Source organism: Calonectris borealis, chromosome 17, assembly GCF_964195595.1.
Source record: "Calonectris borealis chromosome 17, bCalBor7.hap1.2, whole genome shotgun sequence".
In the NCBI taxonomy this organism is placed as follows: Eukaryota; Metazoa; Chordata; class Aves; order Procellariiformes; family Procellariidae; genus Calonectris; species Calonectris borealis.
Window position 1 is genome coordinate 11,247,401 of NC_134328.1, and position 27,044 is coordinate 11,274,444.

Here is a 27,044-nt window from a genome sequence, read left to right on the forward strand (position 1 = left end):
AAGTGTAAAACCCTAGAACTGGCAGTGCTGTTTGTTATGCCCAGAACAGGCTTTATTTTAATGCATGCAAAGCTCTCTCCCTCTCTTCCTCCAAGATACTCCTTGAAACCCATCTGTTCTGTGGTGCATTGCACTTAACCAGAGCCACCCACCATGCCGTTTCAGCATTGTACCATTCAGTGTCGTCCTGTGCAGTTCCAGCTTCTGCTCCTAAACTGCAAGCTCTTCCGGAGGGAAAACCTCCTATTTATCTGACACAGTTCTCCTATTGTACTCAGCCCTGTATGCTTACATCACTGTAAAAGCAACAAGAGGAAAGGCTTAGTAATTAGGAAAAGAGAAGTATTTTATGCCAGAGCTTAACGTTCAGATGCATTTTCAGTACCTTAATATAGTTATGCAATATTTACCCTCTCCCTGCAGTGAGCAGCCTTGTCTGTGATGGCAAGGAGCCACCACTTCAGAAAACTGCAGTGACAGCAGTTACGAAAAGCCTTGGCATTGGGCAGGGTAGCAGTCAACTTGCAGATATTAAACTGTGTTCAGTAGCATTAACATTGAATGGTTGAAACACCACAAAAGGTCTGGAAATCACCAGAGTTATGCCTTGATCCTGAAAATTACCCTATGCGGACAGATCTTTCCCATCAACCGAAGCCCTACTTGTTGAAATAGTGCTCCCCAGGGCACTGGGATTCACTTGCCAGGAATATGCCCCAACCCCCCCCAACATCCGCAATTCTCCCACAGTCATGTTATACTTCAATGGCATTTTTATTTCCTACTTTTCCTGTTGTGGTTTTAATATAGAAACAAGGCTATATATGCGAGACCTTCTCAGTGTTTGTTGGAAGGATTCTTCTGGTCTGAGAGATGCTATGAACCCGGACTGGAAAAGCTCTGTGTTTGCACCCTGCCTTATACCATGAAGTCCTGGCAAATTACTAGAGCTCTTCAAGATAAAGTCAGTAAATAAACTGCGTGCACTGTGAGCCCACGCACCAGAACTGCAGCAGCGATGACACTTTAACCACCTCTCCACTTTAATGTATGCACAGACTTAGGGAGCACTCTAAAAAGCGACAAGCATCACCTCCTCTCCACGCTTACAGGCCCACACACTGCCGAGGGGACCGAAAAGGCAGTTCTCCCTCCTCAGCGAGCTACCTGGAAGGCCGCACGGAAAAGCTGCTGTGCTCACGCTCCTACAGCTCCCTCCAGAAGGGCGCTGGAGGGCGTTTAGCCAGCCAAGACAAGGCAGAGGACTGCCTTACACCGTCCCGAGTGGCAACGCACAGCCCTTAGAGACTTTTTTCCCTCAGACCAAAAGCGCGCAGCGCTCGCCCCCCTTCAGCCGGCAGCTGCCTGTAACCGCCCTCCCTCAAACAGCCGCCAGCCCGCCCGGCGGCGGGCGCCCTCCTCCTTAAAGGGGCAGCGTCCCTTTAAGGAGGAGGGTGCCCGCCGCCGGGCGGGGCGGGTGTTCGGCTTGTCAGGTCTGGTCGCCCGCCCCGCTCGGCGCGCAGAGTTGGGGCTGCGCTGTTGTCGCGCCGTTGCTATGTACCGCCTGGTGCGCCTGGGCCCGCTGCGGCCGCCGGCGGTCCCGCGCAGCCCCCCGCGCCGCCTCCTGCTCGTCACCGGCCTCCGCGCCTCGGGCTGCGGTCCCCGCCTCGCCCGGGCTGGCCTCAGCCCGCCGCTGCCCCTCGTAACGCTGCGATCCGCCGCCGGCAGCTCCGCCAAGGTAGGTTTGGGGGGAGGGAAGCCCCCCGTGAGGTACGCGCTGTGTGAGGGGGCAGCGCGGCCTCAGGGCCCGCCTCTGGAGGGAGATGCCTTGGAGGGGAGCGGATGGTAGCTTTGATTAAAGCACAAGTTGTCTTGGCCTGGACGTGTTTTCCAGCTTTTGGGGGTGTTTTCAAGATTAGGGGTTCAGCTGGCCGGCACCGCCCCAGCGTGGAGGGGTGGGAGGGGTTGCCTGGGGGCTGCAGAGTTTGAGCACTTCAGGTGAGTCATGAAGAATGAAAAAAGGGGTTTTCAGTAATTCACGCAGACACAGAGAAGCCCGGGTGTTCCTGGTGGCGGTGGCTGAAAGGGTTTTCTAAAAGTGCCGTGGGTTTCAGCCCCTGAAGTGGCAGCGGGTGGCATGCCGGCGGCGTGCCTGCGGAGAGGTCCCCGCCTGACTGCGCCTTTTCGTTAGCTGAGAGATAAAATACGACCGTGCACTCGGTTAATGATGTGTTTCACCGTGCTTTCAACATTCGGTTCGTGTTTTGGAGATAGGAAGGGAGAATTTGTATGAATTTGTACCCTTCATTGTTTTCGTTTTAAATTTGAATTGGCTCGGGGAGAAAAGCAAATGAAGGCCTTACACATAAGTGTTTTTTACACTGCAGTAGATTATTAAATCATGTTTATGTTGGGTTTCCGTAGGAGATAGGGACCTGCTTTACACTTGCTTGTGCCAAGATTGTGAATGTGAGCTTTCCATACCAAGCCTTATTTACAGTTTAATTTCTACAGCTTGATTTTCAGGTTAATTTCTGTATCTTCATTACAAAGCATAACATGATATTTCAGACTTGTTTTCATGCCTTAGTTCGTCCAGAAGCTGAATCTTTGTCTAAACGATGGGAATAAAATTGGCTTTCTAGCAGAAATATTGTAGCAGAATTATATGGAAAATAGGAAGTTTTCTTTGCTAAGTTGTACATTATTCACGTTATTTGTACTGGGTAGTCCAAATAATATCTGTTGAAGTGGTACTTTTTTTAACATCTTGCTTCAATACCATTCAGAAATTACCTGGCATGTGAGCCTGTGAATTGAAATGTACTTGGAAGATGAGAACAAGCTAATTTTTCAGTCCTTATGATCCATATTGCAAGCGTGGCTGTAAGACCCAGAGTTCCTCTGAGGCTTATATATCTCTGAAGTCAGCTCCTGCTTTCATGGCAGCTATCTGAAGAAAATCTTCATGTTTGGCTCCTTAAATAGACAATGATCATCTTTGTCTGGATGAAAATTTCACTATAAACCATTAAATCTTAAAATGCTATTCAAACCACGCTTGGCTTTTAAGAAAATCACACTGTTGAATAAATGAGTATTCTTGACTAAGCATATGATGTTGATTGAATTGTTAGGACAGCTTTTGGCAGCAGGTATTATGAGACTGTTTTGTTCAGTTTATTCAACTAGTTCCATTCAATAACTCAGTATTTAAATTTCACAGACTAGCAGTTAAAACAGCATTCTTCCCTCCTCTCCCCCCACCCCCTCTTTCCTATAATAAAACTGAAGAGTAAGAAAATGAGTTCTGACACATGGTGAAGTAGCAGCCGTGTAGTACAGCCATGTATGGAATCTAATTACTTCCAGTGGCTGAAAGTAATTAGATTATCTAACTATGAATCCATTCTTTTGCTTAATGAGCTTGCTTCAAAAATATATATTTGAACATTTTTTCCTCATTTACTCTCTAGTATTAAAACTGCTTGGTTTAAGCAATAAAAGATTTCTTTTTCTACTGGACATTTTTCTTTCTTAGTCAAGTTTCGGTTTCTATTCAAATATTGCTTTGGCTCATGAGCCAAAAAAAAAAAAATCTAACATTATCCACTATGTTTGAAAATTTTAAAAATATGAGAATCAGAGTAAGTTGACCTACACAATTTCCTAAATACATATTTATGGATCAGCATGATTTGCTGTCAAAATGAAATACAAAGTAACACAACTTATGATCAAAAAGAGAAAAACAGCAGCAAACAGTGTTTTTTGGGTTTTGGGGGGGCTGGTGTGGTTGGTATGGTTAAACTCACTGATTAAAGTAAGTTCATCCTACCATGAGTGTTGTAAGAGGGGCCTGTCTTGTATCCTAATTTACAATCTTGTCAAGTCCAAGGATTAATCAAAAGTATTTTTCTTCTAATTTGTGTGCCTTGAAACCGATCTACAGTAGGACGAAGTGGTGCCAGGCAGTACTGTACCTATCCTGTGTCCAGTGGCCTTTAGTCTGGCTGTCATATTGTCATGACTGCTGCTGAATTCAGCTGAAAAGAAAGGACTCTTCTAATCTTTCCTGACAACCGCTCACTAATTAGAGAAAAATCCTGAAGTCTTTGTGGAAACATTCTCTTTCTTGAGTTAGTATTTCTTCTATGGCAAGTATGAGGAGGTATCCAAGGGCTGTCTTATTACTAGCAGCGTATATGCCCTTCTTTGCCTGCATTGCACAATCAAATTGCTTTGGAGTATATTTTAGTATGACGTTCTGCGCTTTAAATTTACCCAGATAAAAAGCTGTCAATAAATCTTACTATGACAAACATTTTCAGTGAAGTTAGGCTATTTACACCAGCACTGGCATGTCTGTGTAGCTATTGTCTACACCGTGGCAACAGTATTGCTTGTTGCTGTCAACAGTAGCAGTTCTCTGGTTCTTCCTTTTTTCAGCTGATCTACAGAGGGTGATGTATGGGAACTTAAATGTTGGACCTCTTCTATCAGTAAGTCGTTAGTAAGCCAGCATCAGCCTGGTATCATGTAGGCTTCCAGTGCCATCAGCTGCTTAGCCCTTGAACAAAAAGCTACCTTACAAGAATTCACTGTATAAAGCTGAGCAGTGAGTATAAGCAAAGATCTCTTTGGCACCTCAGTCTCATCTCTCAAGCAACTGTGTGGGTGTGCCTTGGCACACATTTGGATCAAATGGAAGACTGGGACTATAATAACTATTTTTAATTATGAAACTTGCATTGTGTAAGAACTTGCACCAAGCTCAGTGCATCCCTTTGATACGAATTGATATGAATAGCTGGGAAAAAGGAGCTTGCATGGGCTCTGCCACAGGCATCTGCTATACTGATGTGAAAGAGCAAAAGTGTATTACTGTCTCGTTCTGAACAGCACTGTATGCAAGCCACTTCGTTCATTACTTCAAATTGGTTCAACTGACTATGATATGATATTGTGCTTAATGCTAATAAATGCTTTTAATTGTTTTCTTTTTAGGATGCAGGTATATCCCCTGAAAAAGCAGCCACAGATCCCAGTGGTGAAAACAAGAAACTCAACAAATCCCAGCAACTGAAACAAGTTTTTAAAGAATATGGTGCTGTAGGGGTTTCATTCCATGTTGGAATTTCATTAGTATCTCTAGGAATCTTCTACCTGGCTGTGTCAAGGTGAGGTTTGTACAGTTGTGTGTAGCGTCTAGGTAATGGTTTAGCCAAGAAAAATATCTTAGCTTTGTGCTTATTTCTGGAAGGAGACATGTACTCTATGCCTGTTTGATGTACACACAGTAATCTTCTGAATTTTGAGTATAGATGGATCCATAAATGGATCTAATCTCCCATCAGGCATGAGACAAGATAGATGTACATGGTCTTTTTGCATAAGTTCATGGTCCATGGCGGGCAGGTGAAAACAGCAGAGTAGAGACTGCACTAGAGTAACTAGCCAGATGAGAGAATTTATTTTTGTTCTGCGGAGATATCTTTTGTTCTCAAACAGTAATATGGTCTGTACAGATAGAGCTATACAAAAGTGCTGGAGCTTAGAGATAAATGTATTTTTCTGGGTGTTGGGCTTAGTTTCTGCAGTTGAAACTGCAGAAGGCCACGACCACTAAAACAGGATTAGATTAAAAAAGAAAATACTAGATAATCATATAGGAGTCAGGTGGGAAATTGTGTATGTGGCTTCTGGTGAGAATGCATCAGTTATAGGTATGTCTGTTGAGTATGAGGTATTTCAACTGAGGAAATAGGGAAATGCATTGTTTCTCAAAACATTCCCTGTCACTTACTCTTGACTTCAGTGGGAATATGTGAATGCCTGATTTTTCTCGTTTACTACATCATGGCACAGGGTGACAATGAAAATTTTTTCCTTCAGGTATGATTTAACTCCCAGTTACAAGATACTATATTGGCAAGTGAAGGGAGAGAAATTATAGTAACAACTTCTTTTGGAAAATTACTCCAAACATAGGAATCTTGATGAAATTCTCTATGTCTATAGAGAATTAAAATATTAATGGATTTGGTGGATAATGCTTATTTGAGATCCATAATACTTCCTTCACTTGCTAGATTTTAGATAAGATACTTGTCATTTTAACAGCTAGGTACTCCTCTGTTGGAACACTAAGCCTAACAACAGCTACCTTATTCGGTTTAGGTTGATCTATATTTGTGTGATAAATTTCATCAAGACACAGAATAGACTTTATTGTAAATTTGGGGAAGATGAATTTCCAACACAAATGCACAAATTTCTAACTTGTTTTAAAATTCAGAAGTAGAGAGGTAGATTATTTTATCAGAAGGTTGAACATGCGGCTGAGTATTCTCCAGGCACGTGCTGCAGCTATACAGTTGTAAAAATAAGAACATACTTGACTTCACAGGGAACTTGTCAATTTAAGAAAAAAAATGTGCGTTTGAAAATATTGCATGCGTTGTTGCTAGAGAAGTAACTTGAGCTGTTACTGCTGAAATAATTGGTTTTATTATTTAACAACATCTAGATTAAACATAAATTCCAGAGTTGGAAGTATGCCATGTTAAATTCCCTGAAAAAGTAGCACTTTTAATTTATATTCTTTAGCATGCAACCTTAAAATAAACTAAAAAATCTTGTTTTCTTTTTCCCCAGTGGTGTGGATATGACTGCAGTTCTCTTCAAACTTGGTTTCAGTGAATCATCGTTGCAATCTAAAATGGCTGCTGGTACAAGCACATTTGTATTGGCATATGCTATTCACAAATTGTTTGCTCCAGTACGAATCAGCATTACTATAGTTTCTGTGCCATTTATTGTCCGATACTGCCGGAAGATTGGTTTCTTCAAACCTCCTGCCCCAAATCCATGATTATTTCTTACTGGTTTTTACTCTGTTTTTTAAATGCTCTCTATCCATGTAGCTTTTCAGATTGCTAAATTTCTTTAAATGACTTATTTGGATTTATGTTAATGCTGACCTCCTCTTGCATTTCTTACTTGTTCTTTCAGGTAACTGTTACACTGTGAAAAGTGCTGTCCTAATTTTCTTTCCCTTTTGCCACCTCTTCCTTAGAAAAACCTGTTAAAGTGGTATTTGGTTTCCACTGCAAGTGGCAATATAAATGCTTGACAATGAGCAGTCTCTTTAGAACACACAGTTCTGGGTCTTTATAATCTAGCTTTTTGGGCCTTTATTTTTTTCTTGTCAAAAAAGAGTGGCAGCATTAGTTTATTACTGTGTAGTTGGAAACAGAGTAAGAGTCTCTTCCTAATAGTCTGTGGAATAAATAGTATCTTCCTGTATGAATAGTACTTTTGGTAAGTGTATATATTGGAATCTAAGGTGGTAGATGGGTGTTTTGTTATAAAGGGCATATATTATGACCCCAATCTTGCAATACAACACACATGCTGAACTAACTTAAGTGGGAGTGCCCATATGCTTAATTATTGCACAGTGATAATTGTTTTAGCCAGAATAGGTGATGCACTGTTCTGAACTACAGCTCCTTTGTGGTGCTTCCACATTTCAAGATTTTATTGTTTGAAAATGTGCTTTATTTATAGGCTAGGAACTGGCCTTACAAAAGTCCTTTTTTTTTTAAAATTTTTTTTTTTTATGCCTATAGACTCAGAAGGAATCCTGAGTCTACTGAAACCAGTGTAACAAGAATTACCTCCTATGTGAACATGTTCCAAAGATCATCAAGTCAGAGACAAGGTATCTGTGGGTTTTTAATTATTGAGATCTGGCTTTGTGCTGGAGACACATCTTTATTTGAAAACTAACCCTAGCAGCTTTCTGCTCCTGTAGATGAAACTCAGATCTGCATCTGAAGTCCAGACATTACAATTCATAGCTTCTCTAGAGCAATTCCTGTGCTTCTGTCTGACAGACTGTTGAATGTACCAATTAGAGGTGCTTTACGTTTCCTTATTTGGACACTTCCTATTAGAATGTGGTTGCACATACCACCTTTCAGTTAACATAAAGACTAGGTCCCAAAACTAGGTAGTCAGTGTAACATTCTGTGGTAAACCTGGGTTTCAGACTTAGGACTGTGCTTCTGTGAGATAGCTCGTGCCAGATCTATCAGTCTTTTGGACCTGTTGCTCCTTTCAGGTCTGCTCTTTTTACATTGTCTTTCTCTGTCTTTGTGCTTACGCTTACCCCAAGGTGGCTCTGACACAGATCTGTTCATACAGGAATCTGATTAAAGTAAAATAGCAGGAAATTACCCTGGTGATCAGAGTAAATTTTTTTTTTTGCTGAAGTTTAGTGAATTGAGAGGAAGGAATCATGTGGTTAGGATGAAAGTTGGCTGAGGGAGGGAAGGAAGAGCAACTAATTTCTTTTTGTTATGAGCAACCTATTAACTCCACTCAGCCATAACATTAGATTGCACCCTAAGTCCTTTCCTACTCAGAAAGTCCAACCCATAGGCTGGTCGGATGCTCTGAGGAATCTCAGGCTCACAAGTGAGCAAGCAGAGTTTGTGCTCTAGGAAGATGAGTCACAGCCACATATATCTTTGTACCTCTGTATTATTGCTGTCCCTTGGTTCATCACAGGTTTTCTCTAAGACAGGGAAAACTGGAAGAGATGTAGTTTACTTCCTCTGCCCTGTGGAAGCAAGCTGATACTAGAGACTGCCACCTCAAAACAAAGAACCCCCTGACAAGGGCTTGGCCTCAGTGGGGGCTGTGCTGTTAGCCCAAACTGGGGTTTAGTGTCTTAAGATGGAAACAGTTGCAGCAGTGAGCAGGTACACATGCTAGAGGCTTGATGTAGTGCAAACATAGCCATACATGGCATATATGCAAAGATGCATTAGATAGTTAAACACTGCTCAAAATACCAGCCTTAGGAACAGGACATACTCGGAATCAGCCTTGCAGTGTGGCATGCTTCCATGGGAGCTGTAAGGTGTGTCACTGACAGAGCTTATGGCATGCACAGCTGCTTGGCTTGCTTGTTAAATGTGGAGCCAATGCTCTGCTGCTTCATGTACCCATGTGTGCAGGAGGAAGGGCTGTCAAGTTCATTTTGACTAGCTGCTTATTAAAAAAAAAAAAGGACTAGATTTTTCCTGTTTCATGCCTGCTTTGCAGTATGGCTGCTGAAGGTGGCAGCTTGTCAGGGTACTACCTTCAGCTTGCTGCTATCTGAGCCAGCTCTAATTAGAGCATAAGTTTCAAATCAGTTTGTTCCTCAAGGAAGCTCTACCTTTACCCTTGACTAATCTGTGTGATTATTATACCTGTTATGGGGATGGAAACTTATTTTTGAGTATTTGATAGTGCAGTTTTTACCTATCAACAGCAGTTGAAGGGTTACCATGGTATGACAACATGCAACCAACACTACTGTAGCTTTCTATGACCTACTACATTCTAAAACAGCTAGAGCCTTTTAAATTTCAAGTGGGCAGTCAGTCTTTCTTAAAGACTAAGTTTTACTTGGGCTTATTTTCTTTCCTGTTCACAAAAGCCTTTCTGTGTTGTTTTTTGTCTTACATGCCCTCTCTCTTTGTATCAGTATAGGGCAGTGTTCTGTTACCAAGGATAACAAAAGAATTCCAGAATAATCACAAGGCATCCTTGGTTTTCTCATTTAATCAGTCATTTCTGATAAGTATGTTTTGTCCTAAGTTGATAGAAAAGGAATATTCAAACTTTTTCTTTTTCAGAAAAAAAAAAATCTTTCTTTAAAGCAGGAATCACTTAAAGCAAATACACCTAAAAGTTATTAAAAGTCACCAGCACAAACTAGAGATTTTCTTGCAGTAAAGAAACAGAGCTTCATTTAAATTATGACCAGAATTCAGATTACCTATTAAGATAAATATGGTTGTATAAACTACTGGCAATTTGTTTAGATAAAGTTTTTTGCAAAGTGTATTTTAAATTAATTTGAGAATATATTTTGAATTCTAGAATCCTTGCTTGTAAAAGGATCATTTTTTAAAATTACTTGTAAAATAGTGAAGATGACCTTAAAGTTTTATCATGCAAATACAATAAATTGCTTTCTCTTGGTTTGCTTGAAGTGTCTTACTGGAAAATAGTTGGTTTGTATGTTTTCTTGGCAAGCGATAAGTGGCCTGACCCTTGCTACATTTTAGGGAATAATGTCTTACAACATCAGATGTTAACACTTGTTCCTGTTACATATCCCGTTTACTAGCAATACTTTCTAGACCTTTCTCCCCAAAGTGCTTTCAGACCCTGTTGTCTTTGAATAACGGCATTAAAAAAAAAAAGGAAGAAGCAGGCCTAAGTTTCAATAGTTGTGGAAAACCCACAAAGTAAGTAGCAACATATTTGGTACTTACCTTTTAATCCTGTGTTGTGACTGTAGAATAGTAAGTGACCACATCTACTTTGTGGTGCCAGCACTTTGAGCAAGAACTTTATATCAGCTTCCTTTTTGACACAGGTGGGCAGTAAACTTATTTTGTGATCATAGATGAGGAGGTAAAGACAAGTGGTTCAGAGACAGCCAGTGGAAGTGATAAATGCTGTAAGAAACCTTACTATGCTGGTGGCAGTATATAACAAGTCTTTATTTTAAAAGTTGAGTGCTCACATTTAAGACAAAATAGAGACAAAAATAATGCACACATCATTTTTAGGACACTTGGAGAAACGCATTCACCTCACTCAGTTTCAGATTACACCACAGTTACGATACCCTTAGCAGCCCATTAAGTTAGGAGGCAGGTATCTCTGGGATATTGCACTGTTCAATAAGCTAGAACAACAACTTCCTCTTGTTGGAGCAATGAACCATTGCCAGGAGAGACCACATCATAAAAGCCTTGAACAGCTTAATACTTTCATCAGCAAACCTGGCCCATATGTAACTGGATTTCAAGTATATTAAGTATTCCACAACTCCAGCTAAAAGTCAAATAATTTTACATTGCAATTAGAGTTTAAGACTGCCAACCCAAAGATTTGCATTCCAATTGCCATTGGATTCCAAGACCTGCTTTTCCTATTGTAAGCATTACAGTAGTCACAGTACAAGACTCCTCTTGTTGATCCCATGAGGTTACCCCTGCTAACACTATGTTCTGGATGGGGCAGCAACATCACTCTTTCTGCTGTTGGGCATCTTTGTAGAGTTTGCTGTAATCCAGGGATGAAGAAGTACATCCTTCAGGGGCAGTCGATGGAATGGGTTATGTTTCAGAAGCTTTGAAATTAAATCCCTTGCACCTTCTGTTACCGATGGAGGAAACTTGAATTCCACCTAAGGAAAAGAAAGGACACTAAAGATGATGCAAAAGTTCTTTGGCAATAACCAAACTACAGAGACAAAGGGCCCTACCCTCCAAGGTAGATCTAGAAAGGAAAGCTGTTGTCAGCTTTGTGGGCTATGCACCTTATGCCTATTGAGATGAGATTAAGTAATTTCATCATGATCCTGATGAAAACAAGGTTCTTGCTACTTGTACAAGTTAAGCTAGTGTATTTTTCAATGTACTTCAAACAAGATTAGTTTGCTGGAACCTTTCCAGGGTGTGCAACAGGAAAAGTTAAGCTTAAGTATTTTTAGTAACACCTTGAATGTTAAATATTCATTTTATAAATTAGAAAAGGAAAGATGTGGAGAAGATTAGTTGCTTTATGAAAGAGGTAGAAGTCCAGAAGCAGGTAGAAACAGGGTAGAGCCAAAAAAGTAAGGCAAGGTATCTTAAGGTCTCTTATAGTCATTCTACTGAATGACTGAAGACAGCTTTAGGGATCTAGTTTTATGCATATCATTATGTCTTGCTACAGTTCTAGTTGTTATACATACCCTTCAGGATGATCATTTGTTAAGCTTCAATAAGACAATAGAACTGAAAGGCAGCACAATTCAGCTAGTCCAAATAAGTGTTGGCACATACCCTGGAAATAGCTCTGTAGGTTTCCTGGTATGTTTCTGCTTCAAAAGGTGGTTTCCCTACCAGGAATTCATAGCACAGAACTCCAAGGCTCCAAATATCCACCTTTTCATCATGTGTTCTTCCCTCAATCATTTCAGGAGGCAGGTAGTCAAGTGTCCCACAGAGAGTTGTTCTCCTGAAGAAAAGTTTAAGTTAATTAATTACTGATTATGGCAATTATAAGATCCATTTCAAGAGCTAGATAGAAGATAATTGTGGCAATCATCTGTACCCTGGATAGACTCAGCACCACCAGAATACCTGGTAAAGAAGTTCCAGCAGTAAGGTTTCTACTTTAGCTTTAAAGCATCTCAGTCACTGCATTCAGTCTTATCCTTCCTTTTTTCATCCCACTTGCTAGATCAAATATAGCCTTCCTTTGTCAGGTGCAATTCAGACTAATTAAGGAAAGTCTTAAGTATATTGCTAGTGGGATGTTTGAATACAAGGGCTGGTCTGTCATCTCAGGGACCACTATAACCCTACAACAGTACACCAGCCTTCTTCACTTGTTTCAAGTTCAGCAAGTTTTGAACCATACAAGTTGAAAAAACAGGATCGTAAGACTCCCTCTGCTACACCAGTTGACTATTAAGACCTTTGCTGCAGTGGCCCAGTTCTTGTAGGATTTTTTCCCAGTATTTTAGGAAGTTCACATTTACCTCCATTCCACAACTGTAAGTGTGACAAGAAAGCTAACATTTTCGCTACAGGAGTATTTCACTGCATAAAATATATATTGCGTTCTCACCTAGAAGATGGAGCATGCACAGACCATCCAAAGTCAGCAATTTTTAATTCTCCATTTGAGCCAAGCAGCAAGTTTTCTGGCTTGATGTCTCTGTGAATCACACTCTTTGAATGACAGTATGATAGGGCATCTGCTAGTTCTGTGATGTACTGTATTCAGAAAGAGAACAAATCTTTAAAGTATAAAGACATCATCACTCTAGCTTATCTGGCTAGAGTATAGCCTTTTCTAGGCATAATTAGTAGTTTAAGTTAGAGCAATTATTCCTTAAACCCTTGAAGTCTGGCAATACAGGCTCTGCCTGAAGTGACCAAGCACTTGCAATATTAAGCAATGCTGAACATTGTTATATTAGTGCTGTGCAGTAATTTGTCTTCCCAACTTATTCCTTGTTACAAGTGCTCAAGCAAACTAGCATCTGAGGAATCTGTTTCACACAACAGAATGCAGAACTTTATCTGAAGAGCTAGCTTTATGCTGCAGATATTCCAGATATGAAGACCAAGTAATGTATAAGAAGCTAGAACAACCTACAGTAGCAGTTCTTTGCTCATCAAACTTGGTAAGCTTCTGAAGTTCTTTGTAGACTTCTCCACGAGGTGCATACTCCAGAATAAGGTAGACCCTTGTAACATCATGGAAGTAGCCATATAATCTGAGAATGTTGGGGTGCCTGCAAAAAGGTTTAAATATTCTTCTGAACAATGTATTTGTCCATATAACTTTAATTTCCCTTTCCTGCCTCCCCCCTTTCAAGGCAAGCCTAGGAACTTCAACATCTTGTAAGCATTCCTTCAGCTCACAACATATCCATTAAGAGAGCTTCATAGCAGATAGATGGTATTTGTCAAAGCAGCAGTTTAGACTCCCTACTAGCAAGCAGCTAGCCAAGAGTTTCACTAATTCGTATCTTCTTAAACATACCTTTCTACAGCAACTGGAAGAGTAGATTACCATTGAAGGTGCCAATTCCTATGGGTTTTGGAATTTAAGCTGAAACACTTTAAACACTTTCTGTGAAACAACTAATTTCTTCAGCAAGTTGGGCTTATTTTCCAGGAAATACCAGAAACAAGCTCTGACTCTTGAGAAATTGCAGTTACCCACATAAATTCAAGCAACAGACAAGGGGGGTTTTTTTGTAGTAGAAAGATTTGTTACCAGAGGTTACTTCATTACAAGCTAGACAAGGTAAATCTTGGTGCAGAAAGGCAAGAATCCTAACTAGCAATTTCAAGGTGTCACATGTTTAAAAAGAAACTTCTCTTTTCTTCAACAGGGTATGTTATCATAAACAAGGTCACTTTGTTTATTTGAACTCAAACGAAGCAAAAGTGTAACTGGTCACTAAACTTTACCTAAGATGAGACTGTATTTCAACTTCTCTTCGTAGTTGATGTTCTACACCAGCTTCCTCAAGTTGTGTTTTGAAGAGCACTTTCAGTGCAAGAATAAATCTACTCTGCTTTTCACGTGCCAGGTACACATTTCCAAATTTTCCTTTCCCCAGAGGACGACCAATTTCAAAATCATCAAGAGACCATTGCCTTCTGCAAGAGGAAAGATAGTTATAAAAGCTAGATACTTGTGTGGGCTTCGACTCCTAGTTTTACAACCAATAATTCCTGTTCAATAGGCACTCAGTGATCTGAGCTAGATTTTAGTCTTTAAGAGAACACCACCAAGAGGATAAAATACACATTGAGACTTTTCAAAAGAAAGTTCTGAAAGCTAGTCTCTTCCTTCCTAAAACTTACACACAGAGATACTAACATCAACCACACTACTACAAAGTCAAAACTGTGTATACCAAGCTATGCTCATTTCAATACACTTAATACAGAGGTACCTACTAGTGCATGTCAGAACAGCACTGTTTAAGGAAGCCATACTACAAATCTAACTTCATCCTTAGACTCCAGCCTCTCACACATACGAAGGCGGCTTTGTTTTCAAGTGTACATCTTGTGATTGGAGCAATGGCTGTCAGTGTTATCTCATGGGAAGACCTATTACTCATTTAGCCAGAACTTTTCTTTACATTACAGGAAGTCCTGGTTCCTGAGAATTATCAGGTCAAAGTAAACTTTCCTAGAGTTTCATATGTTGTCCCTGTGAAGCGTAGGGCCACAGGGTCTCCACAACCAAGAGGCTCAAGTAGCCTTCAGCTTAGCTGCAACATGAAGTCCTAGAAGTTAAAACCAAGCACAATCCAACAGGACTCAGTTAGCTACAACAATTTACACATGAAACTTACTTTTTAGTCTCTTCACCTTTCTTTTTAGCAGTCTCTTCATTTTTCTGTTTAGAGGTGCTTTCTGCTTCAGAATTTTTTGCTATGTATAAAGAAGTAGATCAACTTTATAAACCAGACCCATGAACACAATACAAAAATTCACATCGGAGCAAATCGAACTTCTGTGTAGTATCTGCAACAGTTCTTAGAATACATTCAATGACATTTTAAACAACCTAGTGTAGCTTACTATTGGCAAAGCAACATAGCAGTTATCAGTGCTATCAAAATGTAATTTTAAAAGCTTTCTTAAAAAAATTAAGCTTCCCCAAAAAACCCACAGTATTCTTGTGTATTACAGACTGACATGAATACTGGAGAAACTGTGATGTATGAGTGCCAATTACATTCATTCACAGCTGACTAGTGAGCATCTGGAAATTTTTCAACACCCATATTGGCTCTAAATGGGTAATCTTGGCAACAAGGATAGTGCAGTAACATCTAAGCTGCAGTATGTGCTGCTGTTCTGTTTCTGGGCACAACCAAGTACTTCTCTACAGGACTGTCTCACATCATCAACATCAGCTTTAGGTTTTCTGCACTGCACTCTGCTTCACAGAATAGGAGCATTCCAAGTGTCACAATTGTATAAATACATGTACATCATCTTCAGAATTACCAGGTATTGGAGCCTGTTGATGTTTTTCGTTGCTTTTGCTTGGAACCTGAGGCCTGGCAGTTGGCTGGACCAGAAACTTTGGTCGGGGCTGCTGCGTTGTCTGGTTATTAGACAGTTTTTGGTTTGACAGTACAGATTTTTGTGATTGTACAGGAACTCGCTGAGCAAAGTTTGAAGGACACAGAACACGTTGTGCTTGAACTCCACTGTTCAGTAACCGGCTCTGGGCAGAATGCTGAGACACAGGGACACGTTTCGGGCCATCCCCAATGGGATTAGCAGTCTTCAAAAAGAAAAATTATATATTAATTGTAGCATAGCATACTATAACCTTTATGGCCGCATTCAGTAGAGCAGAAAAAAACACAAAGCACATTAAGAGGAGATGTTATGGTATTCTGAACTTATGTTTTAAGAATGAAAATATTCTTAAACTTCTACATTGTAGAAAACTGCTAACTACTTCTTGTCAACTGCATGCTTCTTTATAGCTAGCAGAAGAACTTTTCCACACACATCTATAGAATATCAGCCACAGGTGGTAAGACAGCAGACCCTTACTATAAAAACATATACTGCTTTGCATCATTGCTCCCTTTAGTGCTCTTCATCTTGATATACCTTGCACAGGACTTCAGCAGAACAACACAAGTTTATTTAGTAAGGTTCAGCTATCTGCTTTTAACCTTTTGCTTCCAGTAAGGGAAGATAGTTTAGGCTTATATTTAAGAAATTCTTAGTTGTTTTATGATAGTTTGCCTACAACTAAGTTCAAATGCTAATGATTAGCTTCTCACTTTTTTTTTGCCCTCTAATGATACGTATGCAACAATTCTTTCTTCCCCTAGATATTATTTAGTCTTGTGGTTCAGTTCACTGAAAATAACGTACCATTAGCTTGATTAAATAGAAGTTTTGCTTATGCTATTCTGAAACCTTACCGAGGCCTCTTTGTTTTTAAGTTAAAATAATGAGAAAGTGTTTGTGTTTCTATATACAAAAATATGTAATCAGGGTGATCCTGAGTACTCCTGCACAAGCATGAGAATAATGACGTTTACACAATGCTTTCTTTTGGAAACCATATCTGGAATAAGTTGCCTACACACGTTTGCTCTCTCTTTAAGTGATCTTAGATTACACTTAAAATATTAGGAGGATTTTCCAATTCAAGTATGAAATACCAATATTAGCAATTAAAAGAAGTAAGCCTTGGGCACTGTTCTCTCCAAGAAAAAGCTGCTGAAAGATAAAGTTGGCTATTGTTTTCTGGGCACAGAAAACATTGTTTCCCGACAACTTCCCCCCTTTTTGTTACTTAGTACAGTTAACAGTAATTACCACAGACAGTTTGAAGCCTGTATACAGGAATACACCCACCAATCTCATAAGTCACTTACTTTCGTACCACGACTGGGGTATCCAGAATGGTTCTCTTTCGTATTCTTATCCATAGCGCCTGAGGAGAAGAGCCACATATAACTTAGCCTACGGATGAGACGTAGAGAACAGGAGTCACTTTAACAGAAAACACTACGTCTTGGGGCTCTTCTTCAAGAGTTGGGTCCCCCCCGCCTTCGAACGCCGGGAGGCCCCGAGGCAGGGCCGGGCCTTGCCCGCCGCAGCACACCGCCCCACACGCCTGCCCGGCGACCACCAGCCTGCGCCCACAGTCTCCCACCGGCCGGGCCCGTGCCCGCCAGCACCTCCGGCGGGCAGGGTACCCCGTGCCGCGACCCTGCCCGCGGGTGGCGCCCCCACCGCGGAGCCCGGACGCCCGCTCACCCCCGGCCTCCGCTCCCTCCGGCCGCCGCGGTTGTTTGAATTCAAACCGCCCTCCCTTAAATACCCTTTAAACTACCGCCTCTCGCCATTGGCCCCTCTCCCGCCGTTCGCGCCCGCTGATTGGCTCCTTTTCAATCGGCCCGCCCGCCGATTGGCTCTCCGCACGCTCCGCTCGTTGCGAGGCCGAGCCTCGTCGCCGCGAGCCTCTGGGGCGCATGCGCAACGGCAGCCTGCTGCGTATCCCGAATAGGTCCAACCCGCCCGCCCCGAGGGCGGTGTTTGCGCTACATGCGTATTTTACGTACCGTCTCTCCGCCGCTGGCTCCTTCCGTACTCCAACTGCGTGGATCGGCGCCCCGCTTACACACTTTTCTCCGCAAAGTCTCTGCTGGCCGGGTCTTCCGCTACGCAAATCGCGTACGCCCAGACCACCCACCTGTGGCAACGCTACAACTACCATCCCTTCCTCACAGCCACTGAGGCCTGGGAGCGTGCCGCCGGCGGCGGGGGGAAGGGCGTCAGGTTAGTCCCGCATCCTGCGAGGCAGCAGCCTCTTCTCTCTCCTCCTCCACACACGCACCCGCCGCCCCGGGCCGAGGGAGAGGCGGTGCTGCCACCTCGCGTGGAGCCGAGCGCGAGTGGGGCCGGGGGCCATTGTGTCCAGCCGGCGAGGTAGGTGCCCCGGGTGGCAGCTCGCAGCCCCGAGGAGCGGGAGGTCGGGCGGAGGGGTGAAGCAGGCCTCTGCCTCGCGCTCGCCCGGACGCGCGGCCCAGGGCAGTGCTCCACGTGCCGCCAGCTCCTGAGGACAAGTGCGAAGGGGACGCCCGCCTTGGCACAGCGCAGCGCGCCAGGGGACGCTTGGCCTGAGGTACCTTCGCCAGCCCGCGGACCCGTCGTGTCACGCCAGCGGTGATCCGCCGCCCGCGGTAGCTTCCAAAACCAAACAGGTTCTCGAGGAGACGCTGAGCGGCAGAGGGACGACGCTGGCAGCGGACGATCAGTGAGCGCAGTTTGTGAGTAGCAGCGTAAAAGGAGCGTGAGGCTGCTGTGCTGTCTCAGTTGCCAGCTGCCTGAGTGGTCCTGCTCACGCCTGTGAGGGGGACCTTGGCCGCTGAGTGACAAGCGGCACCAAAACTAGGTTCAGTACTTCGGGCCTCTGAAGAACCGTGATTGAAGGCAACTTTTAACTGTCTCTGCGGTGCTGAAAAGAAGTGCGAAGGCGACCCTGGTGTGTGTGTTGGTGTTTACAAGTGATACAGGATAGGTAAAAAGAAGATGTCAGGTCGTCGTGTCGCTGCAGCATGTGATAGACGTCAGCTGCCACGGGGCATGGGTAGCATGGCATCCCCCCTCCTTGACCCGCGTCCACTTCGACTACCGTTTCTTGAGGCTGACGTGAGTAGGGCTTTTGGGAGGGTGGTGGTGTGCTCTCGGGACAGGCTCTCAGCCTGCTGAGAGACCGTGCAGCCTGGCAGTGTGAGGTGCTTGCAACTGTGCAGCCTAAGTGGCTGCAGTCGTCGGGCAGGCCTGCAGCGCTGAGCAGCAGTGCCAGCAACTTGTTATTTCACAGCCCGTTCACGTCCCCGTGTTTGGGATCCCGGTGTCTCAGCGGAAGCGGCGTTTCGGAGCTTTGCAGCTGGGACACAAAAGAACCCCGGCCCCCCGCCATCAGCCGCCCTCCTGTTAGGAGCCGGCCCCCCGCAGCGGGGCCTGCCGCCCGCATCCCGCCCTGAGCGCGGCTCTGCCGGCCTCGGCCAAGGCCCCGACCTCCCCGGGAGGGGGAAGGGGCAGAGGGACCCCGGGGCGCCGCGACGGGCCGCCGTGCCTGCCCGCCCCGCTCCGCCCCGGCCCGGGCCCGCCGCGCCCCCCTCCCCCGCCCCTCCCCGCCGCTCGGGGGCTCCCTCGGCGCGTCATCCATCACGTGACACAGTGGGACCTGCCGGTGCCCGGGCGCGCGCGCGGGGTGTCACGGTCATGTGATGCTGCAATTCTCTCCTTCAAGAGTCGCCTCCAATCGATTTGCGGGCGCTCGATGCAGCAGCCTTCGCGGAGGAGCATTCTTCGGTCCCGGCCGCCGCCGCCGCCTCCTCCCCTGCCGCCGCCGCCAATCGATGCGCTCAGGGCTCCGGTCGCCATTTTAGGGGGCGAGCGAGGGAGGCAGAAGGAAGGGTCGGTAGGTACTGGGGCCGCTCCGGGCTCTCCCTCGCTTTCGGCTCCGCTGCCTGGGCCGGTCTCGCCCGCCGCAGCTCCCGCCCGAAGCTGCCTGTCCGCCCCGCGGCGTTCGGAGCCGGCTCTCTGTGACCGCTGTGCTCCGGCTAAGCACTCCCCGCCCTCATTCAGTCGCTTTCCCCCACGCCCCCTCCCTGCCCGGTTATTGGTCCCCGCACCCGGTTATTGGCCTTGCAGCCCGGGGCTGGGAGAGGGTGTGCGGGCGGGTGACCGGCGTCTGCCGGGCGGGAGGAGGTGCGGGGAGGATGCGGTCTCCCGGGATGAAGGGGAGGGAGCGGGTTGGGGCTGTGTGAGGGTGGCGAGGCGTTTGACTTCCCTGCACGTTTTATGTTAACCGCCTCCCTAGTGCCCGGGTCCGCCGGTGCTGGCCAGGCTGAGTGAAAGATACTGACAATCATTTTGCTAACTAACGCCGCATTATTTCTGTCTTCTCTATTGCACCTTAATGCAATTCGTGTTCTGTTTATTGGCGAGATTTTCATTTCTACAGCAAACAAGTGCAACAGGTTTTTCCTTTTTTTTTTTTTTTTTTTTGTCTTTCATTTCTATGTCTCTGAACCTTATCTAAAATTTGGTGGTATTTGGTGTCTGCACTGAAATTCAGCAGGATGTGCTTTATTTAAAGGTTGTGGTTGTTTCATGCAACTCTCTTGTATGTGATTTTTCTTCTTTATTTATTTCAGGCCCCTCCAAGGCATTCCTTGCTCACAATGTATAGAACAAAAGTCAGTTTGAAAGACCGTCAGCAACTTTATAAACTGATAATTAGTCAGCTGCTATATGATGGATACATAAATATTGCCAATGGCTTGATAAATGAGATAAAACCACAATCAGTCTGTGCACCATCTGAACAACTGCTGCACCTAATTAAGTTAGGTAAGCTGGAATATAAAGCTAACATAAAAGTCCAGTTTCTAAATCCCTTGAGAATTAAGAGGTTAGTGTTACTGAAAAGACATCTTTTATGCAAAGATTATGTCTAGTAATAGCATAACATTTTTGTATATTTAAATACAGCCTTTGCCTCTGTGGCTTTTTTTGAAGGGCATTCTAGTGCTATGTTTCATTCTTCAGTATGCATTAAAAGCAAAACAGATCACTGAGTGTTGTCAAAACCTGTTTGTTTGAACTTCTTGCAACACGTAAGAATGCCTGCTCAGGGTCCTGGGTGACTGGCAACCTTCTAAAAATACGTGCCAGTAAATGGGATCACTGAGTCCACAGACCTAATAGAAAACTGACCCACACAGTTCTCTGCCAACTTCAGAAATATTTTCTATATGATTCTTCCTGACGGTGTTGGAAAGGGAGCGAGCCCTTCCATTGGCAATCTTCACTAGCCTTTATATATCAGTCTCAAGAAAATAAGCTTCACAGTCTAGGGTCTCAGCAAAGTTATCGCCTGCTCTCTCTCGGTGTATCTTTCTCTCTGAAAGTACATTTGTGCTGCAGTATGTATTCAAAATACCTGAGCTGCTGTTGAAACAAGCTGACTAAGTTACTGGAAGAGGTCTAGTCATAATATCATGTCTTCCCTGTATTGTAACTGAACTGGTTCTGCTGCCTGAACTAGTTGAGTTCCAAGACTACAGATATGTGAAGCCTTGTGTCCGTTTGAAATAAGAATAGCTAGACTTGCAATTTGTAGATGAAAGCAACAAAAACTTTTCTGTTGCATTTGATCAGTTGATGATCACAGTTGGGCACGTAGCTTAAAATTCTTGTGTCTGCCCTGTTACCACTTCCAATGCTGAACTGTCTTTGTTCAGTGGATGCATCCTGGAAATAAAAAAATAATAAAAAAGTCTGTAGAGTGGGTGTGAAAAGGAGTAAAAATTTTCATTTACAATGCTGGGATAGTTGCTTGTGGGGTGTTTTTTTTCTTCAATGCAATGAAACAGAAAGGAAAAGAATTGGTAAATGCGTCAGTTTTTTACTTCAAATCTCATGTAATAATGTTGGGGCTTGTTTCTCCCTCTGAAAAGCTGACCAGAGGCCTGTCGATGGCTTCAGTAACTGATTGTCAGTGCACTTACCATCCTACAATATTTGCTGGTTGTATTCCACAGTTAATTTTGAGAGCTGTATTCTGCTCTAGCGTAGCCAAAGTACCTCTCATTTCTTACGAGAAGTACTGCTGTATAACTAAATCTGCTCTGCTAGCTTAGCTTTGTTCAACAGGGCCTGCCTCTCCTAAAACCTGTCTCGTAGCTGTTACAGAAGTCTGTAGCATACATCTGGCCACAGCCTATCTGTCTAAGGAGAAGGTTAACCTGGTTTAAGTGCATCAACTTCTCTCTTTTCAGGAATGGAGAACGATGACAGTGCTGTTCAATATGCAATTGGACGGTCAGATACGGTAGCTCCAGGCACAGGAATTGACTTGGAATTTGATGCAGATGTACAGACCATGTCTCCTGAGGCTTCTGAATATGAGACTTGTTATGTCACATCTCATAAAGGACCGTGTCGTGTAGCTACATATAGCAGAGACGGACAGTTAATAGCTACAGGATCTGCTGATGCCTCAATAAAAATTCTTGATACAGAGAGAATGTTGGCCAAAAGTGCTATGCCTATTGAGGTAAAATATGACTTGAATCGTAACCACTTTGTGAATTCTTGAGGTGCTGTCTGTTTCGTGCCATGTCTGTGCCTTGTGGCTGGCTCAGTGGGTTGGACTAAATATCTGTCTCGCCGTATTTCCTACTCCAACAGCGGCTCATAAAGTACCCTTGAAGAAAAGGAAGAAGAAATAGGGCAAGTATACCTGTGTAACTTGTGGCAGCAGCCTAGAGAATTGAGCCAGAAGTGGCTTCTAATAGTTGCTGATAATTAATATATTGTATGAACACAGATCATTTTTGAAGCCACTTACACTTTTGGCCTCTACAGCTTCCAGTGGCTGTGTGTTTCAGAACTGTTTCACAGAATACATATTTATTTGCTTCTATTATTTTTCTCTAATACAGTTATCAGGTAGCAATTTAAAAGTGGGGGTTTTTTTTGGCACAGAGTGCACACCGAATTCTCAGCAGTATCCTGCGTGAGTAAAAGTTGCAGTTTTCCCAGTTGGTACAGCTTCCTTTAATTCTTACGGCAATACAGTATTTTGATTTGGACTGTTTACGAAGGCGAGATGTTTTCTTGCACCAGTTCTCTGCTGCTGAAACTAGTTTGTCCTTGAGCAAGTCAGTTGACTTTTGCAAAGATTCAGGGATCTTATCTGTAACAATATATAATGGGCTTTCAAATAATTAAGGTAATAGTGATTATGTGCCCAGTCATGTGTCAGAAAGGTAGCTGTTGTTTGGCCACTTTGGCAAGCCTAAAACCTACTTTTCCTGTCAAAAGCATGTTCTGCTTTCTAACAGTCTAACTTGTTGAATGTTCCTTGTAGGTCATGATGAATGAGACAGCACAGCAAAACATGGAAAATCACCCCGTTATTCGGACTCTGTATGATCATGTGGATGAAGTTACGTGTTTAGCTTTTCATCCAACAGAACAGATCCTAGCATCTGGTTCAAGGGACTACACACTTAAATTGTTTGATTATTCAAAACCTTCTGCCAAAAGAGCCTTCAAATATATACAGGTTAGATACAATACCAGTTCAGAGCAACCAAAGCTTGAATGTATAAGTACCGAGGTATCAGAGAGCTGAATTGTGTCTGAGTTCGTAAGTGGTTAGGTATGTAGGAGTGTGCAGCTACAAACTTTGCAGACATTATGGTAATTACGTGTTAAGAGTGTTTGCATAACGGATACCTATATTCTTTAAATCTAGTGCCTGTCTGCTTTTTATTAATCTAGACCAAATCTAATATGGGTAACTTTGAAGCCAATTATATTATCTTTGTTTTGGAGGAGAGTTTGGGATTATGTGGTGGTGGGCTTTGGGGTGTGTGACTGGCTGACAAAGCCTCCTTTCGCTTTTGTGCGATATCCCAAAAATGAGTGGGCACTGCAAGCTGCTCTAGGACAAAAACTACAATACATTTAAAGGTAGCATGTCATTTTAACCCTATAGGAAGCATTTTCTATTTTGCAAAAACAGAACACATTGTGCCAGCTGATAATTTAACTAATGTTTTAGCTCTTTAATGCCACCAGAATTGACACTTCCATTTCAGATTTTTTTTCTTTCTTACACCAATTATGTATTTTTGATCAAACAGGAAGCAGAGATGTTGCGCTCAATTTCTTTTCACCCTTCTGGAGATTTCATACTTGTTGGTACCCAGCACCCTACTTTACGACTGTATGATATCAATACTTTCCAGTGTTTTGTGTCTTGCAATCCTCAAGATCAGCACACTGATGCTATATGTTCAGTAAATTACAACGCAAGTGCAAACATGTATGTGACAGGAAGTAAGGATGGATGCATCAAACTGTGGGATGGTGTTTCAAATCGCTGTATCACTACTTTTGAGAAGGCACATGATGGAGCTGAAGTCTGTTCTGCTATTTTTTCCAAAAATTCAAAGTATATCTTGTCAAGTGGAAAAGACTCTGTAGCTAAACTATGGGAGATATCCACTGGTCGAACACTGGTCAAATACACAGGTATGTGGCAGGTGACCTTCCAAGTACCTTCTTTTTCAGGTACTGACCTACGGCAGGGGTGGTAATATTGTCAGAAGAATAGTAATTCTTAAAAGGAATAAGAAACTGCTGCTTTGAGGATAAATTGCCCCAAATTTTTGAGAACACTTAAATGTAGACTAATTCCAGAAGAGAAGCTGTGATTCTTGTATGTGTAAACATATTTAGTCTGCATAGATTTTGGAGACTTTCTGACATCATTACTCCATTGCTTTGGAGGGAAATTACCACTAAATTAGGGAAGAATAAAAAGGAACACTGCCCTAAGGACTAGGACATTTGTGCAGCGGGTTTTGTTCTCTAGTTTTTCTTTAGTGTGTTTTAGAAACAGTGATTATTAAAACAGCATCATCGCTTTTCTTGCTGGTGATAATTTTGATTATTTATTTATTTATTATGAATTTATTTCTTTTCTATTTATTGCTTGACTAGGGGCACAGTTTAAACTAGAAGGGTCAAAACTAACACCTAATCCATTTCTGGCTAGAGTAGGCCACTTTCCTGCAGAGTACCCCCCCAGACAGAGAATTAAACCTACTTTGGGGCAGTTGTTTTAACCATTAGACTCTTGTTCAAAAGATGGCTCTAGTAAGCCATGGCAATATGCTGAAAAATAGCTACAGCTGGTTTGTTTCTTTTTTTTTTCTCCCCTCCCCCCCAAGGATGCAATTGTGTGCAAGGTAGTCATACTCGGACCGTGCTGACAATACCATGCTTTGATCTCAGCAGGACTTAAGAAATGGTGAAGGATGTAGAAGCTTTGCATAGGATAGCAGTTACGTCATGGGGGAAGCTTTTGGGTCAAGCAGTAATGTGCTTAAGCATTAGGAGTCATAGCATAAAAGAGGAGAGGATGTTGAAAATTTTATGTATCAGCCTTTGGGATGTGTACGGTCCTTTTTTGTACGCTAGGTCTATTTTGCTCTCAACCAGCAGGGTGCAGCACCTCCTTGATAAACTTTGCAATGCATCTTACCTGATATTTTGCAAAAGTAAATGCCTATATATGAAACACATTTTATTTGAAGGGTATGGAGGGAAGGTATGGCCAAGGTAGGTCATACGATGTGCCATATGATATATACATTAAAAATAAATGTCATTGATGAGAATCTGTGTATTCTACTATCTGTGGTCTTTCTCCTTAGTTACAGCTGTAAGCCTCACACTCACACATAAAATATAAGGCAAAAGTGCTCTTAAAGTTAAGTGATTGCACTCATACTGAGTGGTTGGACTTGACTGACACAGTGGGAGTAGTTAATCTTTCTGTCCTCTAAGAAATTTTAGAATATACCATGTATATAACTACAAAAGAATATTCATTATTGATTCACCTGTTGTATGTGGGAGTGGTAGACTAACTGAGAAAGTAAGGCTCCTTTGTAGACTGTAGAAATTGATACTTACGGGAGGTTTATTCTTAGGTCTTCAGAAACTTCCTAAAACTGAGCCTATTTGGGTTAATTTTTTGCTGCATATATTTAGGAGCTGGTTTGAGTGGACGACAAGTACACAGGACACAAGCTGTCTTCAACCACACAGAAGATTATGTGCTGCTTCCAGATGAAAGGACCATAAGTCTGTGCTGCTGGGATTCAAGAACTGCTGAACGGAGAAATCTTCTTTCTCTTGGGCACAACAGCATTGTCCGTTGTATTGTCCATTCTCCTACCAATCCTGGCTTCATGACCTGCAGTGACGACTACAGGGCTAGATTTTGGTACAGAAGGTCAACGACAGACTAAGGACAGCTTTATAAAACAGTGATTATCCAGATTCATTATATCATCTTGTATTGATTGTACTGCCAACAGATGCCTAGATGAAAGCCGTGCTGTGTCTGTTTTTTAATTCTGTCAAACGTGACAGAAAAATATCAAAATACTGAGACTAAGTTTTGCCCCACGCTAATTTTTTTATTGGTGTGTGTGGCATTAATTTTTGTAAGTCATCTCTAATTGTACTCAAGGAGTGTGTGGGGGAGAATAAAATGATCCTTGCAGGAAGGATTAAACTTGTTCTCCTGTCTTTCTAAATCCCGCGAGAGATAATGTGACTTGCTCAAACTGGGCAGTATGAGCCAGTTTTGCTCTGCATTGTATCTGTGCAATCCCACTGAAGTCTGTTTAAAGAATGGATTACACAAGTAACAGCAGAACTTGGCAAATATTTTAATGAAGCCTTAAGCTGCCTTCAGTTCTGATTCATTTTTTGTAAAGCTCTGTTTTGTATCTTTTGTCTGGGGTTTTTTTGGTGGATTTTTTTTTTTTAATTGGCCAAGTGGACCTTCAATTCTGAGCCAGTCTTGTGCCATAAGAATTTGAAACAGGATTTTCAATTGTTTAGATGAATTCAAGAAATGGTGTTCTAGTTCTGGTATTAAAGCTCAGACTTGGAATCTTGTCTTCTTTTGAATTTATCTTAACAAGTGGGACCTCGAAGTAAATTCATAGTTTTGGCAAGGAGTGTGCACATTGCAACTGTAAAATATGACAGTGCAGTATGTGCAAATGAGAATGATGTTGCCATAGAGACCTTTAGTATCCTCTCAAAGAAAGAAACTGTTGTGCATATTAATTTTTGTATATGTACCTCAGAAATGTCACTTTGCTTCATTTTATTGAGGAATTTTCATTCTGTCAGTCTGTTACACAGCACTTAATTATATTATTTTTTTTTTACTATTCAAAAACCCAGACTCACTGTTTCTTCTCCCTGTTACCTCTAATAGTCCAAGTTTCCCAGACCTTGTCCTACTCAACAGAAGTACATCTCATTAAGAAACTCTGTGCTTAAACCTTC

At 42.7% G+C, this 27,044-nt stretch overlaps 3 protein-coding genes across 12 annotated transcripts; 2 read left to right on the forward strand and 1 right to left on the reverse strand.

Annotated features, from left to right (window-relative positions):
* The first annotated feature begins 1,457 nt into the window (after window positions 1–1,457).
* FAM210B (family with sequence similarity 210 member B) lies at window positions 1,458–14,069 on the forward strand. 5 transcript variants are annotated; one of them, XR_012676282.1, is made up of 5 exons: window positions 1,458–1,738; window positions 5,008–5,180; window positions 6,658–6,731; window positions 7,635–7,726; window positions 13,973–14,067. XR_012676282.1 is itself a non-coding variant. In XM_075166576.1 (4 exons), exons 1-4 carry the CDS (start codon window positions 1,556–1,558, stop codon window positions 7,670–7,672), a joined length of 468 nt encoding a protein of 155 aa, XP_075022677.1. In that variant the 5' UTR covers window positions 1,458–1,555; the 3' UTR covers window positions 7,673–9,685. The 5 variants fall into 5 exon arrangements, 3 of the variants coding, with proteins under 3 accessions (XP_075022677.1, XP_075022676.1, XP_075022675.1); XM_075166576.1 differs by lacking the exon at window positions 13,973–14,067 and having other exon boundaries at window positions 7,635–9,685; XM_075166575.1 differs by lacking the exon at window positions 13,973–14,067 and having other exon boundaries at window positions 1,459–1,738; window positions 6,658–6,781; window positions 7,635–9,685.
* On the reverse strand, window positions 10,533–17,856 carry AURKA (aurora kinase A). Of its 5 annotated transcripts, none has more exons than XM_075166572.1 (9): window positions 17,473–17,566; window positions 17,012–17,099; window positions 15,612–15,894; window positions 14,951–15,029; window positions 14,052–14,243; window positions 13,228–13,366; window positions 12,694–12,842; window positions 11,904–12,078; window positions 10,533–11,263 (listed from the first exon to the last, which is right to left on the reverse strand). In XM_075166572.1, exons 2-9 carry the CDS (start codon window positions 17,087–17,089, stop codon window positions 11,078–11,080), a joined length of 1,281 nt encoding a protein of 426 aa, XP_075022673.1. In that variant the 5' UTR covers window positions 17,090–17,099; window positions 17,473–17,566; the 3' UTR covers window positions 10,533–11,077. The 5 variants fall into 5 exon arrangements, with proteins under 5 accessions (XP_075022673.1, XP_075022671.1, XP_075022672.1 ...); XM_075166570.1 differs by having other exon boundaries at window positions 17,461–17,566; XM_075166571.1 differs by lacking the exon at window positions 17,473–17,566 and adding an exon at window positions 17,397–17,416.
* On the forward strand, window positions 17,719–27,044 carry CSTF1 (cleavage stimulation factor subunit 1). Of its 2 annotated transcripts, none has more exons than XM_075166568.1 (8): window positions 17,719–18,409; window positions 18,535–18,791; window positions 19,399–19,569; window positions 20,309–20,504; window positions 21,935–22,212; window positions 23,029–23,226; window positions 23,810–24,200; window positions 25,728–27,044. In XM_075166568.1, the coding sequence occupies exons 2-8, from the start codon at window positions 18,672–18,674 to the stop codon at window positions 25,985–25,987; spliced, it is 1,614 nt and encodes a 537-aa protein (XP_075022669.1). In that variant the 5' UTR covers window positions 17,719–18,409; window positions 18,535–18,671; the 3' UTR covers window positions 25,988–27,044. The 2 variants fall into 2 exon arrangements, with proteins under 2 accessions (XP_075022669.1, XP_075022668.1); XM_075166567.1 differs by having other exon boundaries at window positions 17,719–17,918; window positions 18,170–18,791.

Excerpts from the sequence above, each read along its gene's own strand:
- FAM210B (XM_075166574.1), top strand. The coding sequence starts at position 1,556 with ATGTACCGCCTGGTGCGCCTGGGCCCGCTGCGGCCGCCGGCGGTCCCG. Across the intron at positions 1,739-5,007 it reads CCGCCGGCAGCTCCGCCAAG|GATGCAGGTATATCCCCTGA; the intron begins GTAGGTTTGGGG and ends TTTTCTTTTTAG. Across the intron at positions 5,181-6,657 it reads TTCTACCTGGCTGTGTCAAG|TGGTGTGGATATGACTGCAG; the intron begins GTGAGGTTTGTA and ends CTTTTTCCCCAG.
- AURKA (XM_075166569.1), bottom strand. The coding sequence starts at position 17,856 with ATGGTAGTTGTAGCGTTGCCACAGGTGGGTGGTCTGGGCGTACGCGAT. Across the intron at positions 15,030-15,611 it reads TCAACAGGCTCCAATACCTG|CAAAAAATTCTGAAGCAGAA; the intron begins GTAATTCTGAAG and ends CTTTATACATAG. Across the intron at positions 13,367-14,051 it reads GAAATACAGTCTCATCTTAG|GCACCCCAACATTCTCAGAT; the intron begins GTAAAGTTTAGT and ends ACCTTTTTGCAG.
- CSTF1 (XM_075166568.1), top strand. The coding sequence starts at position 18,672 with ATGTCAGGTCGTCGTGTCGCTGCAGCATGTGATAGACGTCAGCTGCCA. Across the intron at positions 18,792-19,398 it reads TACCGTTTCTTGAGGCTGAC|AGTCGCCTCCAATCGATTTG; the intron begins GTGAGTAGGGCT and ends CTCTCCTTCAAG. Across the intron at positions 19,570-20,308 it reads GGAGGCAGAAGGAAGGGTCG|GCCCCTCCAAGGCATTCCTT; the intron begins GTAGGTACTGGG and ends TATTTATTTCAG.